Raw genomic sequence first — 16664 nt, 5'->3', positions numbered from 1 at the left:
ATCCTTGAATAATAATAAAAATAAAAAATCAGGAATTCAGCAAAAAAACCATGATGAAGCAGAATCAAGAAAATCCTGTCCACGATAAAAGTGGAATTTTTTTTGATTTCAGAGAGATCCAAGATTTTTCCAGGACCTTTTCTTTCTTTCTTCCTTCTAGATGGAGCATGGAAAAAAATAACTGTGGCTTTCTTTCTCATTCAAGCGATAAAGATACCCTAGAGCAAAATTATTTGGATTTTCATCTCATTTGTTCAAAGGAGAGGTATATAAATTGTCTTTTATCTTGCTTTTGGTATCTTTTCATTTGTAAGATGAAGAGCAGGAATACAAACATCCTTGATGTGTATTCATCATGGTGAGGATAAATAATCATCTTTGAAGTCTACTTAAATATGGTAAAAGGTAATTAAGCAGGGCCATGCCAGCTAAAGACTAGGATCACATAAAATCACAGCAAAGATTTATTAATTCTCTGGGTAAAATGGCTACAGAAAACTATTTTTAGGCAAGGAAGACTTCAGATAAAACAAACAGAAAGACGTAATGACTTCTTCATTGCATGTCTTTACTTAGTTCTCCAGACCTTCATTTTAGATGACATCCCAGTTGCTAATGGACTTTTGTTTTTACCTTTCACCATCTCAAATTATATTAAAAACTGAGAGGATGCAGATAGAAATGTTGAAAGAAATATAACGAATCGCATGTCTGAAATCAGGCAATGATTTTTTTTCAATAAATATCTGGACAAAAGATTCTTCAAAGGGAAATTAAAGATTACTGTTGTGTTGTACAATTATTATTTTTTAATTAGTAAGAAATCTGTGGATTTATTGAAGAACTTTATTTTACAAAAATATTTCCTAAATTCTAGTCAAAGTTTTTTTCTTCAGTATATTAAAATCTATACATAGGTTTGAAGTATTTTCACACACACATATCACATGAAAGGCAAATTTATTAAATTGATGTCAGATTTCAGCTTTTCTCCTCAATTGCTATGACAACTAGGGATAAACAGTACTTGGATTTATATTCTTTCTAGGAGAAAAATAGATAACATTAAAATTATGAATTCTGATGATTATTTGCAGAATCAATTTCATAATCACTGGGGAGTAAAAAAAAACGTGAGATGACTGCTCAAAAACTGAAAGTCAGGCAGCAGCTGTGGCCCAGCCACCTTCAAGGACATAGCTCCATTTGACTATCCATGTAACTGCTCTGTGGGCATGACTCAACCAGTAGAAGCATGAGCTCCTCTCTCTTTGACTAACATCAGCAGTTTTTAGAGCTCCTTTCTTACCTTATACTGCAGCATTTATCTCTCAGTTACTCCCTGACCCTATGCAGAGACTTATGGTGCATCATAACACAGCTGGGGGTGGTGGGCGTGTGTGGTGTGGCTGTGCTGGTGGCCTCTGAGATAATCAGAGATGGTTTATGACAGAAGGTATGGCCTGGGAGGTGTGCAAGAGCATCTAAGTGGAAGAGTTCTCCATTCCCCCTAGATCCCGAGAAGTCTTCATCATATGCATGGTACTCATTTCCATGTGGCACTTCCTGAGTTCTGTTCATGTCTCCCTTTTGTCTGTCCTTGGGAGTTTGGCCTGCCCTGTTAGCCTTCTCCAACTGAGCTGCAATGACCAAGACCCCTGCCATGTGCTCTAGCTCCACATTCAAGCAGTAATCTAAATACTGATGGTTGCACACACATTGAGCTGGAGGATAGAGAGGTCTTTTGTTATTCCATATCAGAGAACTCTACAGGGTACAATACTCACCTAGGAATATGTTGCATTTTCTCTTCAGAGCACAGTCACAAGACTATCCTTCACTCAAGGAAGGAAGGAAGGAAGGATACTAGCCCCTCAAATATCGAAAGAAGGTCCCAGCCACACCATTCACTGTGATCCATAGCACCCACCTCCTTCTGTGCCACTGCTGAATGATCTGCTTGGTGGCAGAAGCACTGACAGCTCAGTAGGCAGACTGTCAAAGCTGCCAAGGGTGGCATGCAGAGACCTTGGAGAATGGGGAGGGAGCGTAAGATATTGATTATTGGTAGCAGGCAAGGTTCTTGGAGAATGAGGAAGATGGGGAGGTCTCATGTGATATGAATACATAAACTGATTGTGCTTCTTCCCATGCTGATCCCTGCTGGTGTGTCCTCTGGAGACATCCATGAGGAGGGCTGAAAACTCCTCTCTGGGGCAAAGTGGCAAATGTATAGTGCAGACTCATGGGCAGAGCAAAGTACAATTAAGCAGAGTCTATTGTCTCCTTTGACACCTCTGTGGAACAGTGGGTGCTGCTGGAGTGCTCTGCTTTTTCCCTGCTATTCCATTTTTCCATTTTTGCCTTTGATCTTTGCACTTTCTCCCTTTATTTCATTTGTTGTTCCATGCAACAATTAATATATCCCCCTGTTCTATTACTTTAACTTTCCGTGAAAGGTAGGGTTTTGAGCCTTTGTTATGTTTGGGTACCAGCCCAACTCTAAAGAAAAATCAGTAAAGGCCACAGCAACTGCAATTCATGGAGAAATGTGAACGTGGCCACGGCTTGTGGTCCAATCTCTTCATGCTCCCTCATCACCTCAGCTGTCTTATTAAGGATGTTTTAGCTAAAAATATATTTCAGGTTAGTATGGAGAATTTTGTAAGACTTTGCACAAAGCACACACATTCTTATAAAGTAAAACAGTTAATTCATCATTATAATAGATGCTTAGAATGACATTTTTTTTCAGTTTATATTTCCTTTCCCAAGATTTTAATCTTTAAAAAGTGAAATATTAAATATTCATACTTCTATAAAATCGTAAATTCAACTATGAAGCATTTCAGCCACAGTTGCAGTAATGTCAGAATATTGCAATGCTTGTACACAGACAGTTGAACAAAAAACATGAAAATGCAATGTATGCATGGTGGGGTTTTTTTAATAAAGAATGTTAATCATGTCCACATCACAATGTGGAAAAGGTGGAAATGGATGCTAATTTCCTTTTAAAATTCCAGGTATTTTAAATATAATATTTACGAAGAGAGCAAACATGACAGCATTGTTCTTGTTTTCATTGATACACTGAAGAGTATTGCATAAGTTTAGATATCTATGACACAAAGAAATATATGTGAGCTAAATGTCTGGAAACTTGTTATAATTAGGGGTAAGATCTAGGTTAAGACCAGTTGCTCTGAGGAAATAATATTTTTAGCCTGTAGAGGAATGCCACAGGTAAGCTCATTTTTCAGGTTAAGACACCTACATTTATATGATGCATGCATGCATGCATGTGGTCTTCATGTTCCCACTATTTTCAGTTGTGAAGTAGATAATATGAGTCAGTGGTGCCTGGAGAGTGATTCAGTTAATTCTAAACATCGGGCACTTGGTTGATTAAATCTCTTAGTTCCATTTTGTGTTGACTAGACATTCACCGAATGCATTACGAACTTGGACTGCAAGTTCAGCCTTGGTATTGATGACAATATTTTGCATGGAAGACCATGATATATAAATATATAGGTTTACAGGCTTAACCATTCTGTTAAAAGTACATGTTAATGATGACTGCATAGTATCTTTGAAGAGGCTTACTTTTGCTCACTGAGGATCTGACTAAAAATACCAGCTGCTCTCAGAGGATAAACTCTTTCCACCCCTACTTACCTAAGACTAAGTCAGTTGATGCCATATAAATGAGTATTTGACATCAGAGCCTTGGTCATGAGTTGTTCTGTCTGCTGACTCAAGTGTGTCTTCTCCCAGCTGTCATTAGAGGATGAAATATCATGTTCTTTCAAACATAAGCCATCTGAGATGTGTAAGGAGGAGAAGAGCTGCAACTGTGTATCACAAGGAGTTGTTTTTATCTCACAACCACTTGCACTCCTTGTGTTCTGTGATTCAAATAAGCATAGTACTAACAGACTACTAAAGTAGAAAAAGTTTGTGAGTTTTCAGTTAGCAGAAGGAGTTTGGAGAAAACCGGTAAACTTAGAGGTCATAAAGGGAATAGAATAATTTGAGTATTTCACTGCCACGGGCATTCATACACTACAGTTTCAGTCACTTTGCTTTCTAATATCTTTTACTGATTATTTCTAATTCCATGTCCAGTGCTATCAGTATTTCTTAGATGATAAAATCTATAAATATATATTTTTTTCACTACATTTTGCAAGGCCATGTATAGGAATTATTTTGTTTTCCTTGCAGAACTGAAAAAAAAACCCTTACAAAATTACAGAAATTACAGTAAGGGACAGTAATTTAAAAATTACTAGTGAACATGTCTAGTGAAGGACAGGTATCCAAAGGATAAATAGATTTTCTGTTTGTAAGAAGAATAATTTAGTCTGATTTCCAGCCTGATAATAACTTGTTATATTCAATCACCTCATTTCTGCACAGGGTGATAATGTAGAAAGGAAAAAAAAAGGATCTCATGGGTTAGAATAAAGAATTGTATTACTTAATATAATGGAAGCTCTGTAATCTCACAATAAACTCATTCAGATGAAGTGTATAGTGCCATTGCTTTAGTGATTTAATTTACTTAACATTGTTTCTCTGACTACTAAAAAACCCACAGTCACTTATTAAAAAAATAAATAGATTTAATAGGAGTAATAAAAAAAAAGTTAGAAATTAATTGTGCAGTATTATATTAATAAAATTGCAGGGAAAGCCCTTCCCTGAAGAGGAACATGTTGGAAAATTATTCACTGGGGATGGGGGGGGGGGGGGGGCGGGAATTGGTTGGGGCAGGAAGATAACAGAGTACCAGCAATTTACTTTACCCTGAACCAAACTGTCACATAGGTTATTATAAATAACATGGGTGGTCATATATCTGCCTTCATAAAAAGTATCTTCTACAGATCAATATGTTCTATGGACACTAACATAAAGCCAAAATATGGTTAGAACATAGCGTTTAATGAATTTTGAGACAGTAAAAAAAATTCTCCATTATTTTGCTTTAAAACCAAGCAGCTATTAAACCAATTGTCTGGGTTTTATTTTGTAGGGAGCATTTAATTCGTAAAAATATAGAAAATAAAGTTTCAAATAATGATACCAGGATAAATATATTTTGTCAAGCCCAGATAATTAAATAGAAACTGAAAGTTATAAATATACTTCTTTCATCCCAATTTTTAAGACAACAGTGCTGCCAATATTGAACAAACAATATACTTTCACAAAACTGAAAAGTCAAGCAAAAAACCATTTCCTGAACTGAGTCATCTTTTAGTATTCTGCCCTGCATTTCATCGAACTTTTTCACTCCATCACAGCTCAAGCACTCATCTCCAAAGCATCTTATAAGCAATATACTTGATATCGGTACAGCACCCACTAATGTTTGCTCATTGCTGTGTATTTCCAAATTATTTTAGAGCTGACAGTCTTACTTCTCTTATAATAGGGCAATTTCCACTTTTTGCTGTAGAACCAAGTATTGTTATTCATCTCATGGTCAGCAATATTCCCTAGTTTTTTCTAATAATTTGTTACCATTCACTTTGTTAAATACTTACTAGTTGGCATATTAGATTAGGTGTCAGCAAAATGTACAATTTACTTTCCAAGGTCTTGCTTTACATTTAAATGTAAATTTAAATATAAATGTAAATGTAAAGTGACCTTGGGAAAGGTCACTGGAATTTGCCTTGACCTAACATTAATAATAGGGAAACTTTTGTGCAAGTTAGCTAACTTTGAAAGGATGAGTGAGCTGCTTAGTAATTGAAGCTACTCTATTTAGTATTTAACATTAAATACCAGAAGCTTACATGTCTGGTGTAGTCCTAGAGTAACTAAATTGTCTATTGTAATATGGTATCAGAGGTATAGTCAATCATTATATTGATTGAGTATAGTTAGAGCTGAGTTGATATTCTGAAATGAATATGAAAATTATTTATAAATCAATTATGTGTTTCTATTAAAAAAGGAAAAAAATATTGTGTGATACAGGAATATTATAAAGACTTATAGGAAGTTTTGAAAAATAGCCTACTGAAGTGTGTTATGAAACCATGCCAGGAGAGTATATTTAAGACAACTTAAATAGATCAGACAAACTAATTCATGTCATTCCATGTAGTTTCGACAAGTCTTTCTTGTGTATATATCTTTATTACTAGCTAAGATAGATTGACCTGTATTGTATTTGTAAGAGTAAGTTACAGCTATTTGTATTAAAGTTATTTGGCAGTCAAGCGACAATTGCCTAAACTGCTTTAGCCTCAAAGGACATATGAAAAGTCCTGTCACATACTCTCATCACCTAACTTAAGGGCATTTGCCTTAACTTTCAAACTAGAATATTCCTTCATTGCTGAAGTAGTATCAGTAGTGTCTCCGGAGCCTCAGTTCCCTGAATCACTCCCTGGAAACACAAATCCCTAGATAACATTGTCTTCATTAAGGTACCCTAATCAAACATGATGTGAATGCAATGTGAACTCACGGACTCTGAATTTAAAACAATTGCTAAAGAAGCATGCATAGTAGCTGGATCAGAGAACAGGGAGATGGGCTTAACATTTTGATAAATGTTAAAAATCTGGGTCCTTTGTGAGTTAAATGTTAAAAATCTGGGTCCTTTGTGACTGACAAATATTATGGTCTCTGGCATAGGATAGGTATGTAGTCTGAAGAAGAGCTCTTAATCATCAGATCAGTTTCATCTGTCATTAAGTCACTTCACTTGGTTACACAAAAAGTGAGGACAAGTACTGCCTGTGGACCATGGTGAGACTATAATAGAACAAAGTGTTAGTAAGCAGTAGTTTATGGCAGAGGTTAAATGTAACAAAGGATGCCGAGGCGGACTAAAATTATAACTTTGAAATTTCTACTTGAAATTGTTTTAAAAGTAGGTTAAAAATAAGCTGTAGAAAGGGCAAAGAAAAAAAATCAGCTGGATTTCTCCTACAGAACGTATTTTACAGTAAAAAATATATATTTTTGTGAAACTTAAATCATGGGAGAGAGAAAAATTCTTATTCAGGACATGCTGTCACAGATTTTATGATACTTTTGAAACAAGCATGAAATGTACATTAAATTATGCAATTAGAAAATTCACATTAACTTCATTAAAACCCCCTTATACAACATGCATTTTCTTCCTTGACACTAAAAGAACTATGGCCATTTCACTGTCACTCATAAAAACAGCCAAAATGCTTTTTTTATTCTAGTGACATTGAGAAATGATCAGGGAATATTTCACAGGATGTTTTTACAACTCAGGATCATAATCCCCACAATCTACAGCTTTGTGTGAGGAAACTGTCATCCTTGAAAAACTTTTATTAAGTCATAGTCAGTCAGTTAAAAAAAAAACAACAAACCAAACAAAAAAATTTCAAACAAATCACAAATGAGAATAAAGTAACAGGGGAAAACATAATCTGTAATTGTCCTCTTCCCCATTCCCACATCCCTGTTGCTATCATCCCTGCCCCTTAGAGAAACGCTCAAAACCAAATTCCTCAGCAGGAATATCTCCTCAGGCTGAGCTTTGTGCTGCCTTGACAGTGCAAGGGCTCAAGACTTGTCTGGTTTGTTTTAATCCCTGTGCTTGAGTCCAGTGACTGCTGGCTCCCCTGCTCCAGCTCTGGGAATGGCACCTGTGGGGAGGAAGTGACCTCCACCCCACCATAGACATGGTCTGACAAACAATCGCCCTTTGTGAGAAGTGGCTGAGGACCACTGCCAGGCTGCAGCTGGGAGACTGGGAGAAGGAAGCAGATAATGACTTGAAAACATGTAAAAGTAGGCTGAGATAGACCCTTGACTGACAGGGGAGAAACTTCCAGTATGAATGGCACGCTTCCCCTGATGAAGACCTCAGGGTGCTGATGACTGACTTACTGCAAGTCCTACCTCCTTTTCTTGACGGAGAATGATATATTGCTCTTGGGACCAAGAGGAGCACTGGAAAACTGAGTATAATGCCAAAGTAAAAAAAAATAGATAGCAGTAAGGATTTTTTGTATCATATTTTAGCGGTATTATTAATAAAGCTTCAGGTATTAATTTGGGCTATGAGTGTTATTATTAGAAAAATAGAACCATTAGGCTGTTAAAACAGTAACTGCACAAACAATAAATTCTTCTGTCCATATGTATGTATAGTCAAGTCCTTTAACATTTATGATCTTTTTCAAAGTACAATGGCTGTAATTCACTGATTAAGCAAACCAACCATTTTAAACCGAAGCACCTGGATGTTGGAAGCTCTAATAAGTGGCTCCAAGCAAAACCACCTCATTCTTATAGCATCTCCTGTCCCACAAGTGAGAAGGGAAATCATTATGGCCTGTAAAGAGGCTAACTGGACCATTGGGTAAGGCAGAAAATGTAGGTCTCCTTTACAGGAATATGTGGAAAAAACCCAATAATCCCAAGTGCTCTACAGAGGTTTGGGTTTTTATCACTTCTCTTGCCTCCCATCTTCCCACTTAAGTAGTAACAAGTCATCCCCATCCCACCCCCGACCCCCCTCTGTCCCCTGTCCCCCCGATTTGACAAAATACATTCAAATAGAAAACTACTGCTCTTAATCCACCAAACACAATCTAGAGTAAGCACACTAAGCATTACTATTACAGATAGTTAAAATACTGCCATTTCCTGTAGGCTGTGAATGAGCCACACTGATTTTCTGTGCATATTCAGATCAGGACCACAACATCCATCAGAATTTCTAAGACATCTTTTTTATTAGGGGGTGTATAAAAAGCTCCTCTTCTAGTGAACCCTGGAGCCTGAGGACCCTCCTTCCCAGCTGCTGGAGCCCGGTACATCCAGGGATCTGGGAGTCCCTCTGTCCTAGACCAATGGATGTAGCTGTTGCTTTCTGGGTTGCAGGCTCAATGAGTAGCAAAGATGAACATGCCAGAGACGTACAAACACAGAGGATACTAACACCTGCAGATACATAGACTGCCCACAGACAGGGCACTGCCTTTAACAACAACCGCATATACCACCACCAGAACTCACATAAAACATATGTACAAACAGACAAAACCCAGTCTTCCTCTGACTGATAAGAGTTGAATCTTGCTAGTGCAAACACACAGCCACTTACTCTCTAGTTCAAAAGGACAGACACATTTGTGGACCCTTCAAATAGTCGCATGGGAACTCAGCTCACCCAATATTAATGCCCAGTTCCCAGGATCCCTAAACACTGGATAGACTATCATGAAGTCTGCTAGTGAATTACACATGCACACACACAGATGCGCCCACACACCAGGTTAAGGGAAAATACAAATGTTCTGCTCTTCCCAGTGGCTCGTGCCCAGGCACACAGGCCCAGTCAGTCTTGGTACCCTCTCTACTTCTTGATGCTGGGACTCTTATCTGCTGCAATTGGCACTAGGCGTGAGAAACACCATCACTCGGTCTGATACCAGTTGCTGGCACTAACTTCACTCGTTGTAGACACAGATTCCCACAATCTCCCTTCAGCTGGTGATGCTGAGACCCTCTCACTCCAGCTTCTGGCACCACAGACATTTGGGCCACTATCACCCGTGGTCTAACTCCAGTTGCAAACCTCAAATTCAGTCCCTTTGTCTCTCCAGTTTCTGGCATCTGAATTCTCAGCACTCACAGATGGGAGGGGGGTGAGATTACGTGGTAAAAGAGTTTAGAAAGGATTTAATAATAAGAATTGAATAGACTACAGCGATTCAGTGCAGGGCTCAGTTACACAAGTGGGCTGACCAGCAACTTCTCACAATCAATTTTACACTTCCTCTGTACACCCACTCCACCATCGTTTTTCTCAGATCCCCTTCCTCTAAACATTCTTTAATAAGTCTAATGATGCAAATTCTGGTACGAATTGGAGTATGTAATTATAACAATAATGGCATGCCTAACGTTAGTGGTTTGTTATTTACATGTTAAAAATGTTCTTTCAGGAAAGAGTAAAGAGAGTTTTTAGAGCTCTATGAGTGAACTACACAACTAATAAAAAATGAAAATACATAACTGACCAACATATACTTTGTTAGTAAAATAGATTCATTCTACCATAGCGAACACAATTTAAACAACACAACCTTTACTTATTTTTAATAAATGCTTGTAAAGAATAATAATTCTAATATAAAATAATTAAAATATATTTTTACTTGCATCTCAAATTTACAGTAACAAGAATATTTCATACTTTCATTCAGATTATGTGAACTAGTTACTGCAGTGTCATACCTCATTTTGGAAAAAGGTATGTCAAAGTTTATTAAATCCTAAATATAACTTGCACAATCTCGGTATTATGTTTGTGTTTTCTGTGCAGAAGAATGTTATGAATTTGCTGCCAGCATCACACACTTAAAATAGCATTTAAGATACCAAAATTCATAATTGCACAACTTATCTTACCTGAGAACACAATTCAGCTGCAATGTAAAAACAGTAGAAAAATGTCTGTTTTCATAGAAAAATGTCTGTTTTCAAGTGGGATATTTTAGGTAACTTTTGTTGGAATTGCTATAGTGTTAGCAAACACAGGATCACAGAAAGAAATGTAGATATAATCTAACCACATTTAGTAAGAAAATAATTGCAAAATTATACTGTAGATTAGTCAACCACTCCTATTGCAAGGTATGCTGACATACTATATACTTCCTGTTACAACAGGACCTGAGGATATTTATATCATAGCAAGTAAAAAGAGTGAAATTAATGAAAGTCTGCCTTGTCCCATGACACTTAGGCTCAGAAACAAGACAGTATTCTTCATTTTCTTTTGGTTAACTAAAGAATAAAGAGGGAGCTAACTCACACTCATAGTCTCTTTTTCTTCTTTGCCATCCTTACCAGCTACCTGGAGAGTAGATTGCAATGGTTGCTGCCATCCACTAGAGTTGAGTGTATTGAACTCTTTTCATGTCATTAGGGGTTGGGCTTTACTGTATCTGGGACGGCGTTTCTCCTGTCTCCTCCCCTCCTTCATTAGGTCAAAATTGCAAGGAAACAAAAGATTTTTGTGGGGAAATTTTCAAAAACAATGTACCTGCACCATTTCAATGAGAGGGACAAGAATAAGGGTTCTAAAAAGATATAAACCATGTGTGGGGGAAAAGATAGTTGTAGAAAACTTTACTAATAGACATTTCTCCTTTGAAGAAAGGGGTTTTTCAGTTTTCTCAGAATGATGTTGACCATGATGCCCTCTACAGTGAAGGGAGAAAAAGGAGAGTAATATAAAACGGATCTACTAGGAATTTAGAATTAAGTATGTCTATCCCATTTTTAAAGCTATATTTCTACACAGACTTAACTAAAATGTCAACAAGAATGTTCAGTCTTTCACTATGAAAAGAAATATTGGCTCTTGGATCCCTCTAACCCCCTTATGGTTTTGTTTTGTTTTGTGTTTTGGTGTGGTTTTGGGTTTTTTTTCTTTTTTTTTTTTTCTTTCTTTTTTTTTTTTTTTTTTTTTTTTTTTTTTTTTTTTTTTTTTTTTCTTTTAACTCTGCATTTCACTGCAATTATTTGTTTATGATTGTCAGGTATAACTGATACCTCCAAGAAAGAGACATATTAAAAAATGTTACTGTCCTTGGATATTCAAGTGCTAGCTTTATACTTAGTTAAAAGTATTTTAACTTTTTTTTACATTTAACTTTCTAACATTGTTAAAAAAAAAATCTTCTGTGTATTGCTACTTTTCTTATATTAACACAGTAAATCTCTGCTGTGAAGTACAAGGATTAATACTGTTTTAAGTTTGGATGCTATTCTAAGTCCCAAGAAAAAGTGTTTACAATAGGATGCCTTTACAGTTTATGATTCAAGCTTTTGTCATGAAAGCATCTTATTTGTCCAGTATATCCTAAGTAAACAGATTAGCTTCTGAGAGTTGGGTTTTTTGGCTGTGTGGTGGGTTTTCTTGTTTGGTTGGTTTTGTTTGTTTGTTTTTATCAAGACACACCAATAAATCATGAGATTATTGATTCTTTGAGTTATTTCTATATTTTTCCTAGCACATCTATTAAGAGGATGCTGAACTTATGAATACAGGTGTCATGATCATTCTAAATCATCCAGCAAGAGCTCTCTATTAGGAACTCTGTGTTATTGATTATGAGACTTCCTTTGTCATACTGACAATAGGACAAAGGAACTCATGGATGGGATCTAGTCATGAAAAGACTCTATCATTTATACAGTTTTACTTCAGTACATGAGTATTTTGGAATGGTCACATGGAAGTCTGATTTCTTTATTTTACAAATCCTAATTAAAAAAAAATCTGAGGAAATTACAAACTGTGCAACAATCATCTGAAATAACTGTTTTAATAAAGCAAATATTTGCACTACTATTAAAACACAGGAAACAACTACTATAAGACAGGAAACAAAGGCTTTTCTTACCTGTAAAGCCATTGTCACATTCACAAAGAAAAGTGTTTGGAGTAACATTGCTGCAGTTACCATTGAAACATGTATGTGGCTGGCACTGTCCAACTATTTCTGTACAGTTTTTACCTATTTAAAAGGGATAATAGGAAGACTGAACTTTAGTAATTTTTTTTCCTGAAATGTCAAACTTACATTGAAGTATAACATTATATTTAATAGATAGGTGGATTGATAGATAGATATTTGTGCTAATGTTGGTCACTAATTTTCACCAAAATTACTGAAGTTCTAAAGCAAGGCAGAAAGATTTTCAGCTGCTGTAATACAAGCTACTGTGCTGAACCTCATCCGTCATAAAGTTACAAATTCACATAGAGCTTAAAAGGCAGAAACGCTGTAAGTAGTGTTTGTTTCTTTTTGACATGAATCTAGCTTACAGTTTCTTCCAGCACTGCAAACAAAAGATGTACTCATGTGTAGTCTGATTTGACTGAATTTTTCTTAATATGCAGCTTTCTGGAATACATTGTTTATGTTATTACAGCATATGGGTCTAAATACCATATAATTATGCTTGCCACTTGAATTGTTGCTATGACATTATTCACACTTCAACAATTTTTCAAATCTCTACTAGAACTTACATTATGTGAGACACTTTTTTCCTCCCTTGCTTTTGTGTAGCCATGTCTGTAACATATGATGGTTTAATCTCATAGTCCTTTTTGTATACACACAGCTTATTTACTGGACCTGTATTGCCAGTACAAAATTATAGCATTATCCACCACTGCTCCATATAGGCTAACAGAATATTTTAAGCATTGTTTGTTGATAATGTTAAGCATGATGATAGCTTTTAACATAATTGCTTGTGAATCTCGCCATTACCTTAAATTATAATAGTACCAGAGACTTTTTGATATTATTTTCAAAGCTTTTTACATAGCCCACAGAGATCATAAAAGGAGTAGAATACATACTGCATATCATCAATATTTTAAATTTTACTAAGATTTGAATAATTATAAAAATATTTTTCTGATAACATTGACTTGTTTATAACTGCATAATCTTCTATTTGCAAATGCATCAGTAACCAAATTATTATGCAGTTTAAAAAGCAATTAAAACTAAGCTACAGTAAACTTTAGGCAGTATAACTATTTCTATGTTCTGTGAACCTCACTCGTTCCTGACTCATCGGTTTTGTTTAACAGCATAGCATCACTATTGTGAGAGCACAGAAGTGCAGTTTATCAAAGGAACATTGCTAGAATTCTGCTCCACAAGTACAGAAAGAGCACCAATAATCCTTTATGTGATGTGAATGAATATTTCTGGTACTTTCTTAAGGATTCCCAAACTCCATTGATCTGAATGTAGGAACAATATACCCAGCATTTCCTTCATCCCTTTTTTCTTCCTCCATGAAATAGACATAACAGTTAGATAAGAATGTATCTAATCATGCTGTGCTCTCTAGTAGTCCAATCTGAAACCCAGATTTGGTTTCTCCAACAGGTTTTGGGTAAGGACTGCAATATTTTCTAGACAGAATTAGGTGATTTTTTTCTCATTTGCAAAATATTTAATTTGATGATAACAGTGTGTTTAGCAAACTCCTTTACAGTACAAAACAATCTGGAAGAAAAGAGTAAGTATTTTGTTTTGCTTGCTCTTCTAATTAAATGTTTGACTTTTCAATTAGAAACAAATTTTGATAGAAAAATTCTCTTATGTAATTTAAAAGTTCTTTAAACTGAAATGAAAGATTTTGTGGCTGGTTGAATGAAATGTTCATTTCAACCAAACCCTTTGTTGTTTTTCAGCAGTTTGTTTAGCTATTTTTGGGGACCTTACTCCAAATGACTTATGTTATTTGGTGTAAGAACTTGAAATGCTGAACAAAAAAACCCATCAGTTACTTTTGTGAGTTCACAAGTACTTAGCTATGGCTCATGCTTAAGTGGGAAAGAAGCATGATAAGAACTTGTTCTATTTTTCCTCACAATACATACATGGATGTAAGCACATACAAACTGTCTTGAAATGACTGTATAGTTTCCTAGAAATGACTACATGTAAAAAAGACTCAGTGCAGGTGTGGTAGTGACAATGGACAATCAAATTATACAAAAACCTTGTTAACAATGTACTCACTGTATCATTATCCATTAAAGAAAATGTATTATCTATGTAACATTGATTCCTAGAGGGGAAAAGAAATACCTGAAAATTTTGGAGGACATGTGCATTGGTAAGACTCTCCAGAAAGTTCTGATTTCTCACTGCAGGAGGCATTGTTGTGGCAAGGTTTACTGGAACACATATCAAACTTCTGACAGAATCTTCCAGAATACTGTGAGAAACAATGGCAATTATATGCATTTTCCCAAACATGGCTTAGACATTTTCCGTGCCCAGAGCATAATGGTGCGTTTGGAGACTGTTGGCAAAACTGCTGCTTCACAGTTACATTCAGACGAAGGCCTATGTTGCACAATAGCGGACCTCTCTTAGGAAGCTCTGCAAAGTAATGAGTTCCAACACCAAGCCATTTAGGGTCAACTTGGTGCAGTCCTCTTACTTGACAAACAAAAATCAACTGCTCTTGAAGAAAATCTGCTTTCGGGCACTTAATAAATTCTTCCTTGGAAACATTTACCAAATTCATTCCATAGGACTGAAAGGATGGCTCAGAGGAGATGAAAAGACTGTCACCTAATTGAAGCTGTAAGGGGCATATCTGAGGGATACTGAGCTCTTGTTCTTCTGAGTTTTTCCCAGTAATACTTTTATTCATATTCCAGCATTCAGTGTAAAAGTCTGAGCAGAAGTTTTCCCTTGGTGTCCATTTTATTACACTAGGTTTTGGTTCAACTCGCCATTCAGCAGTCATTTGCCTCTCACATATTACCTGCGCATTTACGGTGCATAGTTGAAGAAAGCATGCTAACATGCAAACTGCTGATTTTGTAGTCATTGTTTCACCTGGCAAATAGGAGTTGTGTTTCACATCTGCTTTAGTACTGAGGATAGCTTCGGAACACTTGTTTCTCAAGGTTCATCTGTATTTTCCATGAAAGCCTAGGAATTCAAACAAAGAAAATTATGTCTGTTTTCACATCAAATACAGTTTCATGTCAAAGCCTCATTACAAAACTAGAAAATATACAACAAAGCAAGGTCTACATATAATTATACTATGTGAAACTAGAATAAGTCCAATTAACTGATCAGAACTACACCACTGTAACTGAAGTCAGATTTTTCCTATTTCCATTCCTGCTAAAGATTTTATTTTTGTTTAGTACCTTTCATTGTACTTGCATATGAAAGAAAACAAGCTTAAAAGCAGAGTTTCCATATTCCCTCCCTCTGTTCACAAAAATGAATAATAACCAAGTTAAGGTACAACACCTATGACAAAACTGAGAAATAAACCAGAACATCTAAGCTCTAGTCCTAAGCTCTTCCGGAGATGTTTTCCTGATACTGATTTATCATTAATTTATGATAAAAGTAGATATTCTGAAGATGTAGGCATATGAATTATGGCTTCAATGAAGAAAACGTACAGGTGCGTCATCACCTCTTTTATGTTCCCATGCAGTCAGCAAAACACTTAATTAAATCCTTAGTTTTCAAAATATATATCTGAAAACCAAAGGTCCTTAATCATGTGCTTGGAGGTTTTGATGTGTCGCAGTCAAAGCCAGCAAAATACAGAGTCCTACAGGACTATTTATTTTATAGAAAAGCCTCTTTTGACCTATCAGTATATAAGGCAATTTTTAATTGCATGGAGAATAGAAGGAATAACAAAATAAGATTATGAAGCTTATTCTTGGAGTCACACTGAAAATTATGAAAATATAACATGATGTTTAATACCTTAGAAATTGTCAGTAGATTTGTTAGTAACAGTTTAACTTGCCTTAAATACAATGTTTTTTCTCACTTCTAGTTCTATATTTATTTATTTTTTGTCACTATATTTCCCTTACACTTTAAAATAGTGGCCTCTAAACTGACATTTACAGATGAGAAAATTATTGTAAAGAGTAAACAGTATCTTACAAAGGAAGCCATTTACTAAAAATAAACAATAGCATTTATATTTTGAGGTTTATTTACATTGTTTTCATTTTTACACAGCATATGGAATGATGTGGATGTGTATATTTCTACACCTACATACACCTGGTCTATCTCTAAAGTGCACATGGATTA

The 16664-nt window shown here is 35.7% G+C and overlaps 1 protein-coding gene across 1 annotated transcript in view; it reads right to left on the bottom strand.

Moving 5' to 3' along the window:
- Nucleotides 1–15512, bottom strand: part of EYS (eyes shut homolog) — an 867458-nt gene extending 851946 nt beyond the window's left edge. The window contains exons 1-2 of the mRNA XM_040598785.1: nt 14661–15512; nt 12441–12554 (exon numbers count right to left, since the gene is read on the bottom strand). Coding sequence (XP_040454719.1) covers nt 12441–12554; nt 14661–15414 — 868 coding nt within the window. The 5' untranslated portion in view covers nt 15415–15512. The remainder of the gene's footprint in view (nt 1–12440; nt 12555–14660) is intronic.
- Between the last annotated feature and the right edge of the window lie 1152 nt (nt 15513–16664).

The sequence above is a fragment of the Falco naumanni genome, chromosome 6 (genome assembly GCF_017639655.2).
Source record: "Falco naumanni isolate bFalNau1 chromosome 6, bFalNau1.pat, whole genome shotgun sequence".
NCBI classification, from domain to species: Eukaryota; Metazoa; Chordata; class Aves; order Falconiformes; family Falconidae; genus Falco; species Falco naumanni.
Note: the sequence above shows the minus strand (reverse complement) of the source record. Positions and strands in the feature narration are given on the sequence as shown.